General features: G+C 41.5%; 1 protein-coding gene across 8 annotated transcripts in view; it reads left to right on the top strand.

The window, feature by feature from the left end:
- The first annotated feature begins 3386 nt into the window (after nucleotides 1-3386).
- The window catches only part of NR2C2 (nuclear receptor subfamily 2 group C member 2), a 50827-nt gene continuing 38573 nt past the window's right edge, over nucleotides 3387-15640 (top strand). For 2 of the 8 annotated variants that reach the window (XM_075095532.1, XM_075095526.1), the window contains exons 1-2: nucleotides 3387-7132; nucleotides 10326-10409. In XM_075095532.1, coding sequence (XP_074951633.1) covers nucleotides 10350-10409 — 60 coding nt within the window. In that variant the 5' untranslated portion in view covers nucleotides 3387-7132; nucleotides 10326-10349. Of the gene's footprint in view, nucleotides 7133-7209; nucleotides 7471-8119; nucleotides 8330-10325; nucleotides 10410-11681; nucleotides 11782-15640 lie in introns of those variants that run through there. The other 6 variants (XM_075095529.1, XM_075095530.1, XM_075095527.1 and 3 more) reach the window with 6 other exon arrangements.

Raw genomic sequence — 15640 nt, forward strand, 5'->3', positions numbered from 1 at the left:
TGTATTTTGCCTCAGATATCTTCAATCTTCTGTGCATGTTCATTAGAATGAAATAAATCTTCGCTCTGCCACATAATTGCCTTCCTTTCTCGCAATTATTATTAGATGACAAACGAATTAAAAAAAGGTCAGTCCACTTGTACTTGCAAAAAGCTATAACCCAGTATCAAATAAAAAGACCACGGCCACATACGTGTCTGAATGTGTGCACTTACCAACTATGCAATGACCTCAGTACCAAAAGAAGCGCCATCAAACAGCTTGGTGCACAAGACAAAGGGATTAGGTGAGCTCTGATGTTGTCAATTAGATGGTGGAAAAGAGCTACTCAAGCTTCTGGAGCACCAGCAAGTCCAGTGATACTATAAACATGGCATTTCAAGATGAAGAGAAGTCATTATGTTCTCCAGTGTTCCCTATATCCTTGTAGCACATTGCCTCTGTGGTCACTGTGTCTTCTATTACATTAAACTATATCTGACTGCGCTTAAACTCACAGGTTCACTGGAGAGAAGTTCAAAGGTAAATGCCACAGATTGTACCCAGACAGCATTGCATCTTTGTCCTTGCACATTCTGGAGATAAGAGCAAATAGCACATAACAGATAAGATGTAGAGATTCTAAGACGCATCTTCTACTTGCTGGAATGGTCCCCACTGCACAATCAATACTTCAATTCTGACCACCACCTGAGCATTGTGATTGCACAGTCATTCTTCCCTCTTTCCAGAACAAAAGAGCAGATCATTAGCTAAATAACTGCTTTTCCAAATGAACCAATACAACTATTCAGAACGCAGGCTGAAGTGAGATTTTTTTTGCATTTGACAAAGCCTAAAGCAGACAGCAAGATGACTTTTGCTAAGAGGCAACTATGGAGAAATGAGGGCAAAAACCCCACAGGATGGAGGTCACTAGCTTCCCTCAGCACTACCCAGCCATGTACAAACCTGAACACAAGGAACAAGGACTTGTACTTCAAAAATAATCTACTAACACTTAAGAGAGATTTAAATTGAATGTGGCATTAGCAAGACCAAACAGTTAATACTGTTAGAACCTTCTCAGTCAGTTTTAACTATTGAAACCCTCCATGCTAGGTATCAGTTTTGGTCTTAAAATTTACCTCAAAAGTTTCAGGAAAATTCTACGAAAATTTTAAGCACCTGAAATAACAACTTTAAAAAAAAAAATTATCAGACCTCTACAATGCTGTCAATCCCAAACATTTAAAACACATGAATAACCTTAAATCCTGCTTTTATTCTGTGTTTCTTGGCCTGCCCTGATTTTTGACCCTCTCTTAGTCCATTATGTACTTTTACTACGAACACCACCACCATGACCAGAGAGAGGTTTTTTTGTCTATGCCATAGATACTCTTACAGGTCACCTTTGCATTGCAGTGGTTCTCTCCTTCCACATCTAAAACATCCTTCCCTCCCTGTAAGTGTGCACATCTCCCACCTCACCTCTGGTCTATAGTGAATTCAATCTGTTCTCCTGGGCGAGGAGCAACTTCCACAGGGTCTCTTCCCTCCTCTTCTTACGTGGCAGCTTTGCAGAGCATTTTTTCTTCTGAGACAACTATCCCACAAAAGGGAGGAGATAAAAGGTCCTTGTTATCACTGGAAGAGTTTGAAACAGACAAACACCAAAATCCTTTCTGAACTATGCCTGGGAGCAGCTGAATACTTCCTGAAAGGAACTGTGTCCCATGAAGAGGAGTCCACACTGGAGCTCACGCTCCTGACAGGAGCCACAGGCCTGTGGAGAGAAGCCCATGCTGGAGCTCACACTCCTGACAGGAACCGCAGGCCTGTGGAGAGGAGCCCACGCTGGAGCTCGTGCTCCTGACAGGAACCACAGGCCTGTGGAGAGGAGCCCACGCTGGAGCTCGTGCTCCTGACAGGAACCACAGGCCCATGAAGAGAAGCCAACGCTGCAGCTCGTGCTCCTGACAGGAACCGCAGGCCTGTGGAGAGGAGCACACACTGGAGCGGGGGAAGGTGTGAGGAAGAATGGGCAGAGAGGACTTGGTATGTACTGACTGGAACACCCCCATTCCTCATGCATTGCTCTGAGGGCTGAAGGGGAAGGGGAGGTAGAGGACTCAGGAGGGAAGGAGTAAAATTGGGCCTGGCAGAAAGGGGTGGCAGGGGAACATGTTTTAAGTTTTGGCTTTCTTGCCATCCAAATCTATTTTAACTGGCAATTTGTTAAATTAGTTTTCCCAAAGTCAAGTCTGTTTTGCCCATGACAATAATGGGCAAGAGATATCTCTGTCCTATCATGACCTACGAGTTTTTTCATCCTATTTTGTCCCCATCCTGTTTGGGGCGGGGAAGTGAGCAGCTGGGTCACAGCATCTGGCTGCAGTCCAAGGTCAACTCACCACAGTATAGCAGAAAGATTTAATTCTTTTCTTTGCTGCCAGTATAGTTATTAACTTCTACTTGTAGAGTATTTCGGTTCTTTTTGATCTTTTTCACCTCCAGCATCTTCTATTATTTCTCTCCAGTCATATCTAAAGCCAAAAAGGGCCTATACAAGCAGTTTTTACTAATGCTTTTTTAGAAGTCCGTGTATATAAATTTAGCAAATTTCAGCATTACCTAATACAATATTCCTTAGTAAGTTAAGGGCGTATAGTTCTATATTTCACTGAAGTTATCACAAGAACTGCAGCAAAATGTGTCACAATCTTGATGCAGCTTTCTTCACTGCACATTATGTTGCCAACCTCAGCAAGCATGATGGAGCTGCACAACAAGCAGGATTGCACTCTGCACCAGAACTGAGAGTGAAACTCCTGCAAGGCCTTCTTTTGGTGGCAGAAACAAAGAATGACAGAGACAACTCCTCCTGTCCTCTAAACCTTTCCTCAACTTGTCAAGCAGGAAGCAGAGAGGGGGAAACTAGCAATTCAGCTCTGGCATTTTCCATTCTTCCTTTCAGTCGGAGACTTGTCGGTAAATGGAACAAGAGGAATTTCTGAAAAGGGAATGAAAGAAAATGGATAGCAACTGGCAAAGACACTACAGAATATATAGCCATAGTTTTCTTTTATTTGGTGTATCACATAGAATTTTGGAGTTACGGTATTTTTCAGCTATTAACTACCTTTAAGCCCACAGGCAAGATGTTTGTCTCACTAGAACACAGGCAGTATGCTTGTGTCAGCTACTTTTAGAGGCACCTGAAAAAATACCAGTGAAAATAATAGTCTGCCACTATCACAACCAATTACTTATGAGCTGCAAATTTAATATTTCCAAGATTTCAAGTAGTTACACAGATTAGTAAAACACTACACAAGAGAACTCAATTTGTTCACTATATTAAAACACAAGAAAAACTAAATCATACACTCAGAAGTTATGGGATACCAATAGCTTTATTTCCATAAAACCATAATACTATGAAAGCATGTAGTTTTAACTTATCATCACTTCCCACCCCTCGAATCCTCACAACTACCAATGTATACCTTGGAATATTTTTGCAAGACAGCACTAAGCACTTATTTGGTTTATTTTAAAATTCCTGTGCAATACATTCCATAGGGTATCTGCACGCTTTGCTTAATGGGATATAAAATTTTCATTACTCCACCTTCATTTCCAGTACGACTCAGATAGCGGGCACACACCTGCTTCATGGGCATAGAATCCCAGTGATTGCCCGTCTTTTCTGTCCTCCCACTCCAGTATGCCACAGCAATCCTTTCACAAGTACACATACATGTTTGCCAATATATACTGTATCATCAAGAAAGTCCTTCAGAAACCAAAATACCAGTTTATGGAGGCGTTTTCATTTTCCCTTGAGCTCCCAAGGATTATTACCACATTTTTAAAGTATATTGCAGATCTTTAATTGTGCGGGTTTACCTTTGACAGAACTTTTAGGGCCTTCAGACATACATTTTGTATGTCCAGTCTTTCCTCAGTCAAATCCCAAACTTACTTTAATGAGAATTCTGTCCATATAAAAAAGAAAAACCATAGTCTGAGGTACATTCTTGACAGAACACTATGGGCAGAACACTTTAAAAGGCCAAGAATAGCAGTAATTACACAGGCAAGAGAACCTTCACTGCTAGGCCACCTGACTGTCACAGAGCAGAAGGGCACGGGGTATACAAGGCTATTGCTGCAGAGTCTGTGAGCCCCAGAGTGCAGGATCACATTAGTTTTCAACAGAAAACCAGAAGAAAGACAACCTATGTCAGAAGAGGTTACAACATGACTATAAGACAGAATAGATGGAGGTCAGCAAACCAGTAAATAAACTGCACTACTCCTCTAATTTTTCAGTTCTAAGCCAATTGGTAAATTCTCATATGTACTACGACCACTGATAAAGCACCTTTGCCCAAGCCATTTAAAAAAGAAAACACCAGCCCCCCCCATCCCCCCCAACCAAGCACACTCTTGCACACTTCTAAACATGGAGTAGTAAAAAGGGTTGAGAAGACCTGTGGGAAACAGACTTATCTGGTAAGCAATTCCAGAACAACTACTCCAGAAAAGGGAACAAATGCCAAAACGCAAACACCTAGAAAAGTTTCCAGGAGTCCTTAACAAGTCCTGGCTCTCTCTTTGCATCAACTGAAAAGCTCAAAATCTCAATCCACTCCCAATACCGATAGCCAGAAATCAGAAAAGTAGAAAGGAACAGGTTAGCAGTCAAAAGCTACAGAAGTGCTGGACCTCCCTTCTGAGAGGTGTGGGCAAGAGCAAACAATTTAAAACATTTTATTATCAAGGAAAAATAACACACTATTTCCCTGAAAAGCTCAAAATAATCATCACTACAGAGATTTCTATATAAAGCAGAGATTTAACTGAAAGCATCCTAGCCTACTTCCTCTCCATTCTATATATTCTGACATTCCTGCTCATAAAAGCAACTTTAAAAATCAAAAGCTTCTTTATTCATGGTGGGATTCTCCTCTGGTTTATTCAGCAAGTGACAATCCATCACTGAAGAGCGCACAACTGAACGTAACCATCGGCAAAAAATATTAGGTCTTGTCAGAGACTTCCCTGACCACAAGACTGAAATACTTCACCTAACCATGAACACAGCTGGTGTGAAAAAAGTATAAGATAAAAATTGATTATGATTCTGATGAAGACATTTTAGGATAGCAAATAAAGGACAAAACTAAAGATTCAGTTTAAATTTGCTTACAACCATGATCCAACAGATACACATCTCACAGTTCAAAGGCAGACTAACAGCAATTTATTCCCTTAGTTTATTTCACTGTAGAAAAGGTGGGCTTTTTCACCAAATCCTCAATTTCAAAAAGATGCTGTGCTCACAGATGCTGCTCCACACGTCATTATCCTTGATTTATAACAAGGGAAACACATTCCTACCCTAACATCTATACTGCTTCTACAGTAAGACTATTATGAGAATTTTGAAAATCCTTAAAGGTATCTGTGTTACAAAAATATATTTACACTTTAACAGTATGATTTATGAAGTAAAAAAAATCTGCTTTTGAAGGTACATGCACGTTCATATTTTGAGAATTTGAAAATTCTTGATATATTTAATAATACAGTAGTGAACAGACACAGAAGGCATTTTTTGAAACATTTTCCTTTATTTATGTATTGCAAACACATCTGTACATCACACGCTTTAATGTTATTAACTCCAGTTTTGTGACAGTAAGACTATAATTCATAGGTGTAGTTCTTGATTTCTCAAATCCTTACCCCTAAGAGCCAGTTCTAACAAAAGAACAAAACAAAACAGCCCACATCACATACAAAAAAAACCAAAACCAAACCCTCAGGGTGCTGTGTAACTATTCAGACACAGCACCTCTCATTTAAGTGATAATTGCCTTCAGCTGCTATTTCTTTCATAATTTCAGGAATTATGCCTTCACATCTTCCAGTTTTACTGTTCATCTGACAACTCCTTAAATTAGTTTATGTCAAAATTACTAGACCTAAGAAAAACTCCTTAGAAGTACCAAGATCATCTGATAGGGGTAGGTTAAGAAATAGCTATGCAATTACAACAGCGAACCAGGGTCATAGGTCAACATATGACCGCCTCAGAAAGAGGTAACAAGCACTGAAAGGTGGCTGGTCTTAAACCACGTCAGCTGCACCCGAACCTTGTTCATGCCCATGATCACACGTTTGGAGGCAGAAGCCTCGCTTACAGCCAGCTCCACCAGGAGAGCCTTTATCTGTAACACCAACTTTACGAAATGAAAAAAAACCTCAGGAGAACCCAACAGTGGCCTTTATGAAAGCCAGCATCAACTGCAAGCCTAACTTTGACCGTGCATCTTTAGTAAGAACCAAGGTGTACACAGAACATCGACACCCACCCGTGCACATAACAACCACCTCCAAAAATCATTTCAAGCTGCAGGCCACCGAGGGGCCTCACAAGTGACGCTCAGGCAGGACTGCCACGGAAGAGGAGTTGCGCCTTCCCCTCGCGCTTTCCGAAGCAGCAGCCCAGGCACAGCCGGCCGTCTCCCAGGCTGAGGTGCCCGGCCGCCACCCCCTCCCGGGGGGGCGTAGCGAGCACCCGGCGCAGGCCTCCGGGGCCGCCACCGCCGACCCCACGTGCGCGAGCGACGCCGCCGCCGCCGCCGCCGCCGCCGCCGCCGCTGCTGCTGCTGCTGCTGCTGCTGCTGCCGCCGCCGCCGCCGCCGCCGCCGCCGCCACCGCCAGAGCGTTAGCGCCAAGGCTCGGAGAGGCCCAGGTAGCCCCTCCCCCGCCGCCGCCGTCCCCAGCCCCGCCCCGCAAGGGGGATGGAGGGGGCCGCGGCCGGCCCGGCGCTGCCTGGGAAGAGGAAGCGGGGAAACGCGCTCAGACGGCGGCAGCGGCGGGCGGGGTCACGAACTCTGACCTTTCACAGGGGCACGGCACACAAAACAAAACACCAAACCCCCACCCCCACCCCGCGCGGCCCCGCAATAGAGACCCATCCCCCCCTTCCCCTCCGCGGACCCCGTTAGCCCCCTCACCGCCGCCGCCCTCACGGGGGGAGGGAGGGCCGCCGCTGGGCACCGCCACCCTACACCGGCCCGCCTGGGCCCGGGTCGGGGTCACCGCCAGGGCACGTTTGGCGCCAATTCCTGAGGTAAAACTCCTTTTTTAAAATTGAGGCGGCCCGGTTGGGTTTCTTTCTTGGGGCCAGGAAGAGGGAGGGGGCACGGGGAGGTGGCATCGGGGCCTTGTTAGGGACACCCCCGCGAGCGGCAAAGGGGAGGGGTAACGCTCGTTTTAAGGGGAGGGGGGATGTTAAGGCTCCCGTGTTTTGCTGGTAAGCGAAAGCTAGCCGTGCTGTAGGCTGGCCTACAGCTCCTGGAGAGACAGAGGACCATTGTGAGGCGCTGGGTTGATCCGGCGCGGTAGTCCCGTTGCGGAGCCACTGGGCTGGAATGCGGGCCGCCTGAGGTCGGAGCCGGTCCGGTCTCGGTAAGAGCAGTCTGCTGTCCGGGGGGGTCGCAGGGGCGATGGTCGCGGCGATGACGAGCTCGGGACACGGACACAGACAGAGAGAAGATGGAGTCTGAGCGGGCGGAGGCGGCGGCTTGAACCCGACCCTTTTACCTTTGCCACCGGGAGGGCGGAGGGGAGGGGGCGGCGGGTACTTTGCATACGGGGCTGAGACCGCCGCCATCTTACCGGCCGCTTCCCTACTGCCATGCCCGGGCCTCTCATAGTCTGACATAAGGATATACCGGAGGCGAGGGGGAGGGGGCCTAATGGCGGCGGCAGCAGCCCCGCCTGGGACTTGGCCGCCAGCCAGCGCCGCCATCTTGTGCTTAGCCGCGTCCCTCGGGTGTTTTCCCTCTTACTCGAGAGGCGGGGCCACCGCCTTACAGGCGTGTCCCTCAACCAATCGGTGGGGTGTGTGGGGTTGCTGCGTCTTCGATGAGGTCATTGGTTGGAACGAGAGGGAGGGGTGTGGTTTCATGGCGCGCGGGGCGGCTTCTGGCTGCAGGCACCTCAGCAGCGGGCGGCGCGCGGGCCCCGCGTGGCGGCGCGCAGCCGGCGCGCTGCAGCCAATGGGGGCGGCCGGCCGGCGCGGCGGGAAGGGCTGCTCCTGGCCGGGGCTGTGGCCTCCTAATTTCCGTCGTATCGATCGTTGGAAGGGTTCCTGCCACAGGGACCGTGTCACAGGGGCTCCCGGCAGGGCCTAACCTGCGACCCCCGCCCTTCCTGTCTCCCGACTCTTGGTGAGGAGGGGCATGCTGGCCTACGGCTCGATGTAGCCGAGTCGAGTGCGCAGTGTGAAGAACCATGTTTCCTTAAGGCAAAGGAACACATTTCAGTAAGCTCGAATTCGGCCTTTTGCCATGTCATCCTAGTAGGGCCATACCTATAGAATATCTCAAATGGAGTGTAGGACTTTCTTGTGAGATTTCACTGCAATTTAGGGAGAGATTAATGGCTTATGCCATATTTTGGACAGCAGTGCGTCTACATGTACTGACTTGGCTGCCACCCTATTACACTGAAAGTGTAGTTTTCCTGGTGCTCCAGGTGCCTCCTTGCAGTTTTTAAGTTCCACCTTTTTTGTTGGCTTGTTTTGTTTCCTTATGAACTCTGCTGCTCAGGGGTTCTGCTAGGAGGCCGATTTTTCCCTTTTGTCATGTTCTGGGAGTCAACAGCATTAATAAGCTTACTTGGCATAGGTGTGTGTGGTCTCTAGGCTTCCAATTGGATTTGATCAGATAGCCTCAGATTGCTGTTCTGGGAAGGTCAAAAGTACAAAAACTGGTGGATAACAACATCAGTAGCAAATCTGTCAGAGCCTTACCACAGCAAAAACTTCATTGGGTCTTAGAAACGTATTCTTACGAACAAAATATTTCATCTTCAGGGCTTTCTTCATCTTAAAGCACTGAGAAAACAGCATGTTATGTCCATATGGTTATCTTCCTTGCTGAACATAAAAAGTGAATTTAAAATAAGAGAAAACACTGAAAAGGAATTACTGAACAACTGAGAAGCCATCCACAAGCTGCATGGTGGAAATGGTTCATAAGCGTACCATGCAGGTCAAACACTTCAATAAAAATGACAAGCTGTATGAGAAACTAGCATAAATTTCCATAAGAAATGTCTCAACTTTGATGATGCAGTGTTACAAATAGTATTCCATTCATAAATACAAAATAATTTTCACATTTAATTTACCACAATATAATTCAATCTTTTAAACTTAATTTTGACATTTTCAACGTTAGTTTTGTAGAAGTTGCATTTGAATGAGGGTTTGGTGCTAGAGACATGCATGCATTTTTCTGTTACATGTTTTGGTATTGTTCATAGTATGTTTTCATTTGATGTTAAGTGATTGCTTTGCAAGTACCAACAGAAGGTTTTCAATAAAACATCAAATGGGCCGGCACTCAGGAATGCCTTTTCATTACCTATACCAGGTCAGAATCTGAACTCTAGCTCTAGAATGAGCAAGTCACAGTTAAAAAGTGAATGCATGAATTTGAAATTTTAATTAAATTTACCCTTGGAGAAACACAGCCCTAATAATGATCATTAAAAATATATTGGAAATGGGTTTTTTTTCTTGTTTCTTCCTTTTTCTGTTTGCATTGCCTTTTTTAAACTTTGAAGAGTTGAAGGTACAGGCATTCAAAATAGGATAAAACAATCCTGCAGTATTTTCTCCTCAGTGTGATAATATTATCACATTATAATAAAATAGTTTAGAGAATAGGAAATACATTTTAGATGTGACAGTTTATTTCCCTTATTGTGCAAGACTACCATAAGAATATGAATGAACATGGCAGTTTGATGGAATGACTTAATAAAAATTTCCTCAAAACAGCATTCTTAGACGGCCGTTTCATTGTTCATCATGTAGCATAGAAGCAGTTTAACCATAAGGTTTCTCTTATATTGGGTTGAGGAAAGGGCCTTAGAGATCTGAGAATTCCACAAACTGCATCAGTTGTTGGCACTCAGATTAATCCTTTCTAATTTATGAAATGAACATCTCTTCTTTGCAGCTTAAATAAGAGTAAAAATAGTATATAATAGTATATTAGAGGCTTTATAAAGGAAGAGAATAAGTACGTGCCTCAGCTTTTTGAACAATATGGTTCCAGTACGCATGTACTGTATGTACGTATATATATCTGTGCGTGCACACACTCCCATCGATGGGATATTTTCTTATTTGTCAGATATATCAAACAGTATTGTAAATTATCAAAAAGTCATAGCAGAGCTTTCTTTAATAATAAGAAAAAAAAGTAACTTTTGTGCCTGACGGAAGTTGCTGGCATCTTTTCAAACAGGTTCTCTAATGATCTTGCTTCACCATGGCAACCAATATGGAGGTGCTGGCTCAGCAGGTAGTGGAGACTCAGCAGGTGGCTGAGGTGAGTGACAGATGATATCTCAACAGTTGGTATATGAGCTTTTGAAATTAAAAACATATTAGGGAGCCCTTGCTGTTCAAAATTAACCATAAGTAGAACAGAAGATCTTTATAGAACAGTATTGCTTTATACTTGGGGACAAACAAGAAACCATTGCAACCTGTACGTGGTTTGTTTACTGTACTTCATTCTGGTGGCCCCCATATTAGGAATGCAAGTAGGAAATTCATCATGAACTGCAGAGAAACTTGGCTGTATTATGGATTGTTTAAAAAATTAATACAACAAAATTTCTGGTCATTTGATCCTTAGCTTGACCATTTTGGACAAGAAAGGCTTCTGCTCATCCTTGAGTTGTCATCTAAATGCAGAACAGTGTTTGAAATTACCTGTTTTACTTAGGCACTATATTGAATTTACAGTAGGGTGATTAATTTAAATCAGGCATTATATTTTCTGCTTGCATGTAGGAGAAAAAGAGCACAAAATCTACTTGAAGTGATATTAAGTGATGTCTTGATGTCTGTTCACTGAAGCTTGCATCGTCAACGGCTCAAATGTATAAATCAACTCGTAAACACTGAAAATGCATGCGATCGTGGCCATAGAAAAAAAACTTACCTCCTTCAGTATGCAAACTTCAGTCAAAAAATAAGCTAAAATTTTTGTCTGTTTAAAATTGCTTGGTTTAATATCCTTCAAATTTACTTTGATTTATCATATGATTTCATAATTAAGGGATTTCATAAATAACAAGGGGCAAGTAGGCTGAGAGACCTCTGTTGACAAGGCCACTTTTCAGAGATAAGTTTTGGGTTTTTATGACCTACTGAACTAAGATTACACCTGGATATTAAAAAAATATTTTTAGTTCAAGAAGAAGCCCTATATATAAAGAAAATATGTGTGTCATTGTGTTTTCAGAAATGGATTTGAGATTCCTTACTTAGAGAAATTTTTTTTCTGAAAAATTTTGGTTCTTTTTAAATAGCATGGAAAATGGCCTACTGAGTGTCCTGGAAATCTAAGGAGTAGTTTTAAAAAACTCTAAAATTTCTCACTAAAAACCAACAAGCGAATTTTCACTCCTGTTTGCTATACCAGGTATCAAATTGGCAAGCTGCATTTTTTAAAAAACACTTCCAAACAAACTTGGAAATAAAAACCTGTAATGGAAATACTGGCAAACCTTATACTATTTTGGTAGAACTTGAGTGCTATAATCCCATCTAAGGCACATAAAATATGTGACGTTTGTAATTCCTCGTGCAGGAAATGCACCGTGGTAACATAGTGTGATGGTTGTATCTTGCCACTGGAGAGATCGCTCCATCTCAAGAGTGTATGAAGCTCTGTGATTTCTTCCTGGCCGGTGGGTAAATAGAGGGCTTCATCTCTTTATAGTATTCAACTCCTCCTTAAACTATATGTCTGTCCACTGCATAACACCATGAAAACTTCGTTCATGGGAAAACAGTTACAAGCAGTTTTATCTCATTAAGAATTAATTAATGCTATGACCATGTTAACATTGATCCATTTCTTCATGAATGGCTGGATGCCTGCTATTTGTGTCTTCAGTCAGATACAGTTTTTAACACAGGTTAATCTATTACTAGTTTTCTTGAAGTATGCTAAAATTCTATATTTGTACTCACTGTTTCTCAGAGAAAATGTATCATGAAACTTGGCACTGGCCTTAAAAAAATGAGAGTTTTTTTCCGAATATCATATTTTTCATAGATGAAAATCAAATGGAAGGAAAGAGTCATTAATCATGCACTGAATTTTAAGTTACAAATTATGAGAGACGAGCTGCAAATGGGATAACAATGCAATATTGGCAGGTTTAGCTATATCTGCACCATTTTTTTTCAACATAATTGCCACATATGTAGTGCAGTTTATTGAGAACTTATGATGCCAAGCGCTAAATCAGACTGTCATGCAAGTGGGTCATATGTTCTTTTTCTTTCTTGAGAATAGTTCATCAGGTTTGTTTTACATGGAACTGTGAATGTATCACAGAAGTTACTGAATGCACTCCAGTATTGCATGTATTTTTGTACTTGCTCTGTTTTTAGGACTTTGAATAATTGTCCTTGTAGTGGTTTCAAATGGCTTCACTGCTGTTGCTTGCTTCCGCTTTATAGTGGTGTTGCTTGTTGCATTTTTCCAACTGTGTATTTCTAAACAGATTGGGTGAGAGAGTTCCATTTTTAGTGTAGGCAGTTGCCTTTACTTATGGTTCATGAGATTGGAGAACAGAGAGCAGCTAGGGGAGTCAGAGGGAATTTCAGCAATTCCTCCTCAGTCTGAATGGCTTTTGAAAAGCATACAAAATACTTAAGCCTTAATGCAAAAAATAAGTGACGCTGCTTTTCTCAGGTATTTATTTAGTACTGTCGCTGTGCGGTATATCAGTGGCCCACGTTCAGTCAGAGCACCAACTTAGATTCGATTTGCATATTGTTTAAGAAAAATGTTGTTTGGTTATGAAGTCGAGATGTATTCCCTGTGCAGTGCCTTGGTTTTTAATGCAAAGTTTCTAAACAGAACTGTCACTGTGTGGAGGAATAAGGGCTATTTCCTCTTTCCAACATTAGCAGTGATGTTACCAGGAAGAACTGTTAGTAGTTGCTAAAAATGTCGCCTTCTGGTTCTATGACAGTCACAAACTATTCCCAGTGCATCATTTTTCTCTGTCAGAGGCTGTAGGGAGAGAATCACAGGAGGTGACTCTGTTGAGCTCTGTGCTTACTGGGATCTCATTTATGCCAGCTACACTGCTAGAGGATTTGAGTTGCTTTCAGTTCCTTCAGTACCCTGGTAAGAACCTATCAAAACCGTGGGCCTTTCTGAAAGTATGTTTTGCCATGGGACTGAAAAAATAGTGGATATCTTTGTCACATGAAGTATTTTCTTGACCCTCTTCAGAGATCTCTGACATGTTACATCATAAGTAGTTCAGCAATTCAGGTTTAAGTCCAGGTCAAGCAGAGTGTGCTGAAAAAGAAGAGTAGAAACACTGCTGTTCTGATGGAATAAATTTCTGCTTTGTTTTAAGAATTAATGAAGTGTAAAATAAGGCCATGTATGTCTAATATTTTATTATTGTCATTGGCCATTTTCTTATTTCTGGATGAAGTTTCAAGGTAGAGTTTTGATGCTGAGTCTTCTCAAACAATTTTTAGTTCAAATACAGCTTTTTTCAAGCAATGTATTCAAGCAATGCAATTACTTTGGCTTTTAGTGGTGTAAACATAGGAAATGTTCCTGTACTTAAGTTAGAGAAGCTTAGAGGCTTTAAAAAGTCCTCTAAGCTCTGGCTGTTTGATTATTCCTTCAGTATATTTCTCAAATACTGCTTTCATAGTCAATGTGGTAGTGGGGAAATAAGCTGTAGAAAGTATTGAAAATTTGTTTAGTAAGTACAGAAATTTATTAGATGTATATATATGCTCATAGAAACACACTGACATACATAGATGTATATGTACACTATGGGCAAGTCAGTTTAGTAAATTAGTATGCGCCTTGAATATCTATGACTATGAAGAAACCTTATTTATTTCAAAGGGCATAAAAATAATGAACAGTATAGAGAAACTTAGCTTCAACTACCGATTTTATATATCATGTATATTTTATATATACACCTATATATTCAAGATTTGATACATTATGATTGCAACTAAAATGTAGGATTAAAGTGAACTACTTTACTGAAAAAAAAAGAGGAAAAAAAGTAGAAATATAAGTATAAATTTAATTTTGCCAGCTTTCAAAATGCACCTAACTGCCAAATGCGTGTTTGTAGTTTAATGATGAAAAAGGCAAGACAGTAGATATGTATGTTTCTAAGTGTATTTTTGTATTTCTCGAGCTTCGTGCAGATCCTCTGCGTCATTTAAGCAAATCACTATTTATTAATTTATATACACTTCAGCATATGAAATTATTTCTAGTGATACTTGTTGGTTTGAGGGCCCAGGAGAATGCAGTCCTCTGCTGATTGGTCTGCAGCAGATGGTTCTCTCTGCTATGCTGCTTGTCTTCAGCTTCTGTCTTCTAGTGGTACCTCAGAAGTACACTTGGCGTGCTCCATGAAGTTGTTTTGTTCTCCCAGTATGCCTACATATAACTAGTGTTTGCAATATGAGTGCTAAAATGAAAAATACCAGTTGCATCCTCACAGGCTTTTAAAGGAAATTGCAGAGTAGTTAAACATGAAATGTTTTTAATCTGTACCAGGTAGGATTGTTTAGCGCTGTGAATCTGGAAACTGCTTTGCGAAATGTGGAGTCTTCTTAAGTCCTAAAATTATGTTTAATACTGATTGTTTTTTTCATGATACAGATTAAAGTTCACAATCCCTGTGTATATTAGCAAAAATTCCAGTACAAGATACGGTCCCAGCCTTCTGCAAGCACATGCCAGAGAGGTCATCGGCATCCTTATAATGATGTTTCCTATAAGTGCAATACATACAACAACAACAAAAAAGACTCTAAGTAGAATGATAGATATCTGAACTAATTTCTGAGTAGTGTTCTCCTCTGAAAATCACTAGGTATGGTAATTTCAGAATTTCTCATTACCTCTTAAGAGGCCCTCTGTTATATCGAACATAATATATACTCTTGTAAGTATTGTTCTATAAGAATGTAATTGTTGCACTATTAGAAACTCCAAAGTTACAAAATACCAATTCTGCTTCATTATGGATGTTTAGTACAGAGGCATAGTGATGTCTTATAAAAATAAGAGTGAAAGCCTCTGTAGCTGTAATATTTCTGTGCAGCATATAGTACTTGAGAAAGTTCCATCAAAAAAAGAATTAGGCCCTAAAAATATAACATTACTCTTAGTTATAGATGCATTTTGTGTATTTTATATTTCTTGCTCAAGTGTGAGATTTTATGGGTGACTTAAGCAGTTGTGACCAAGCTGTTAACTACATTATTAGTAGTTAATTATTCTTAGTAGTAGTACTATTAATGTGGTACTAAGTAAACCTATCAACTATAGTGTACTAATGTAGTTAGTACTACATAAATAATACATTTTGTATTTTATTTAAAATTTTGTTAACTTTGCTAGCTTGTCTTTTGATTCAAAAACCAAGCAACTTTTAGTCTTTTTTTTCTTACTACGTGTTTTTTTATCACCTCTGCTCAAGAGTTCCAAGGATTCTGCCTTCTCTTTGCAATAGAGCTATTCCAAACTTC

The sequence above is a fragment of the Phalacrocorax aristotelis genome, chromosome 6 (genome assembly GCF_949628215.1).
Source record: "Phalacrocorax aristotelis chromosome 6, bGulAri2.1, whole genome shotgun sequence".
Taxonomy (NCBI): domain Eukaryota; kingdom Metazoa; phylum Chordata; class Aves; order Suliformes; family Phalacrocoracidae; genus Phalacrocorax; species Phalacrocorax aristotelis.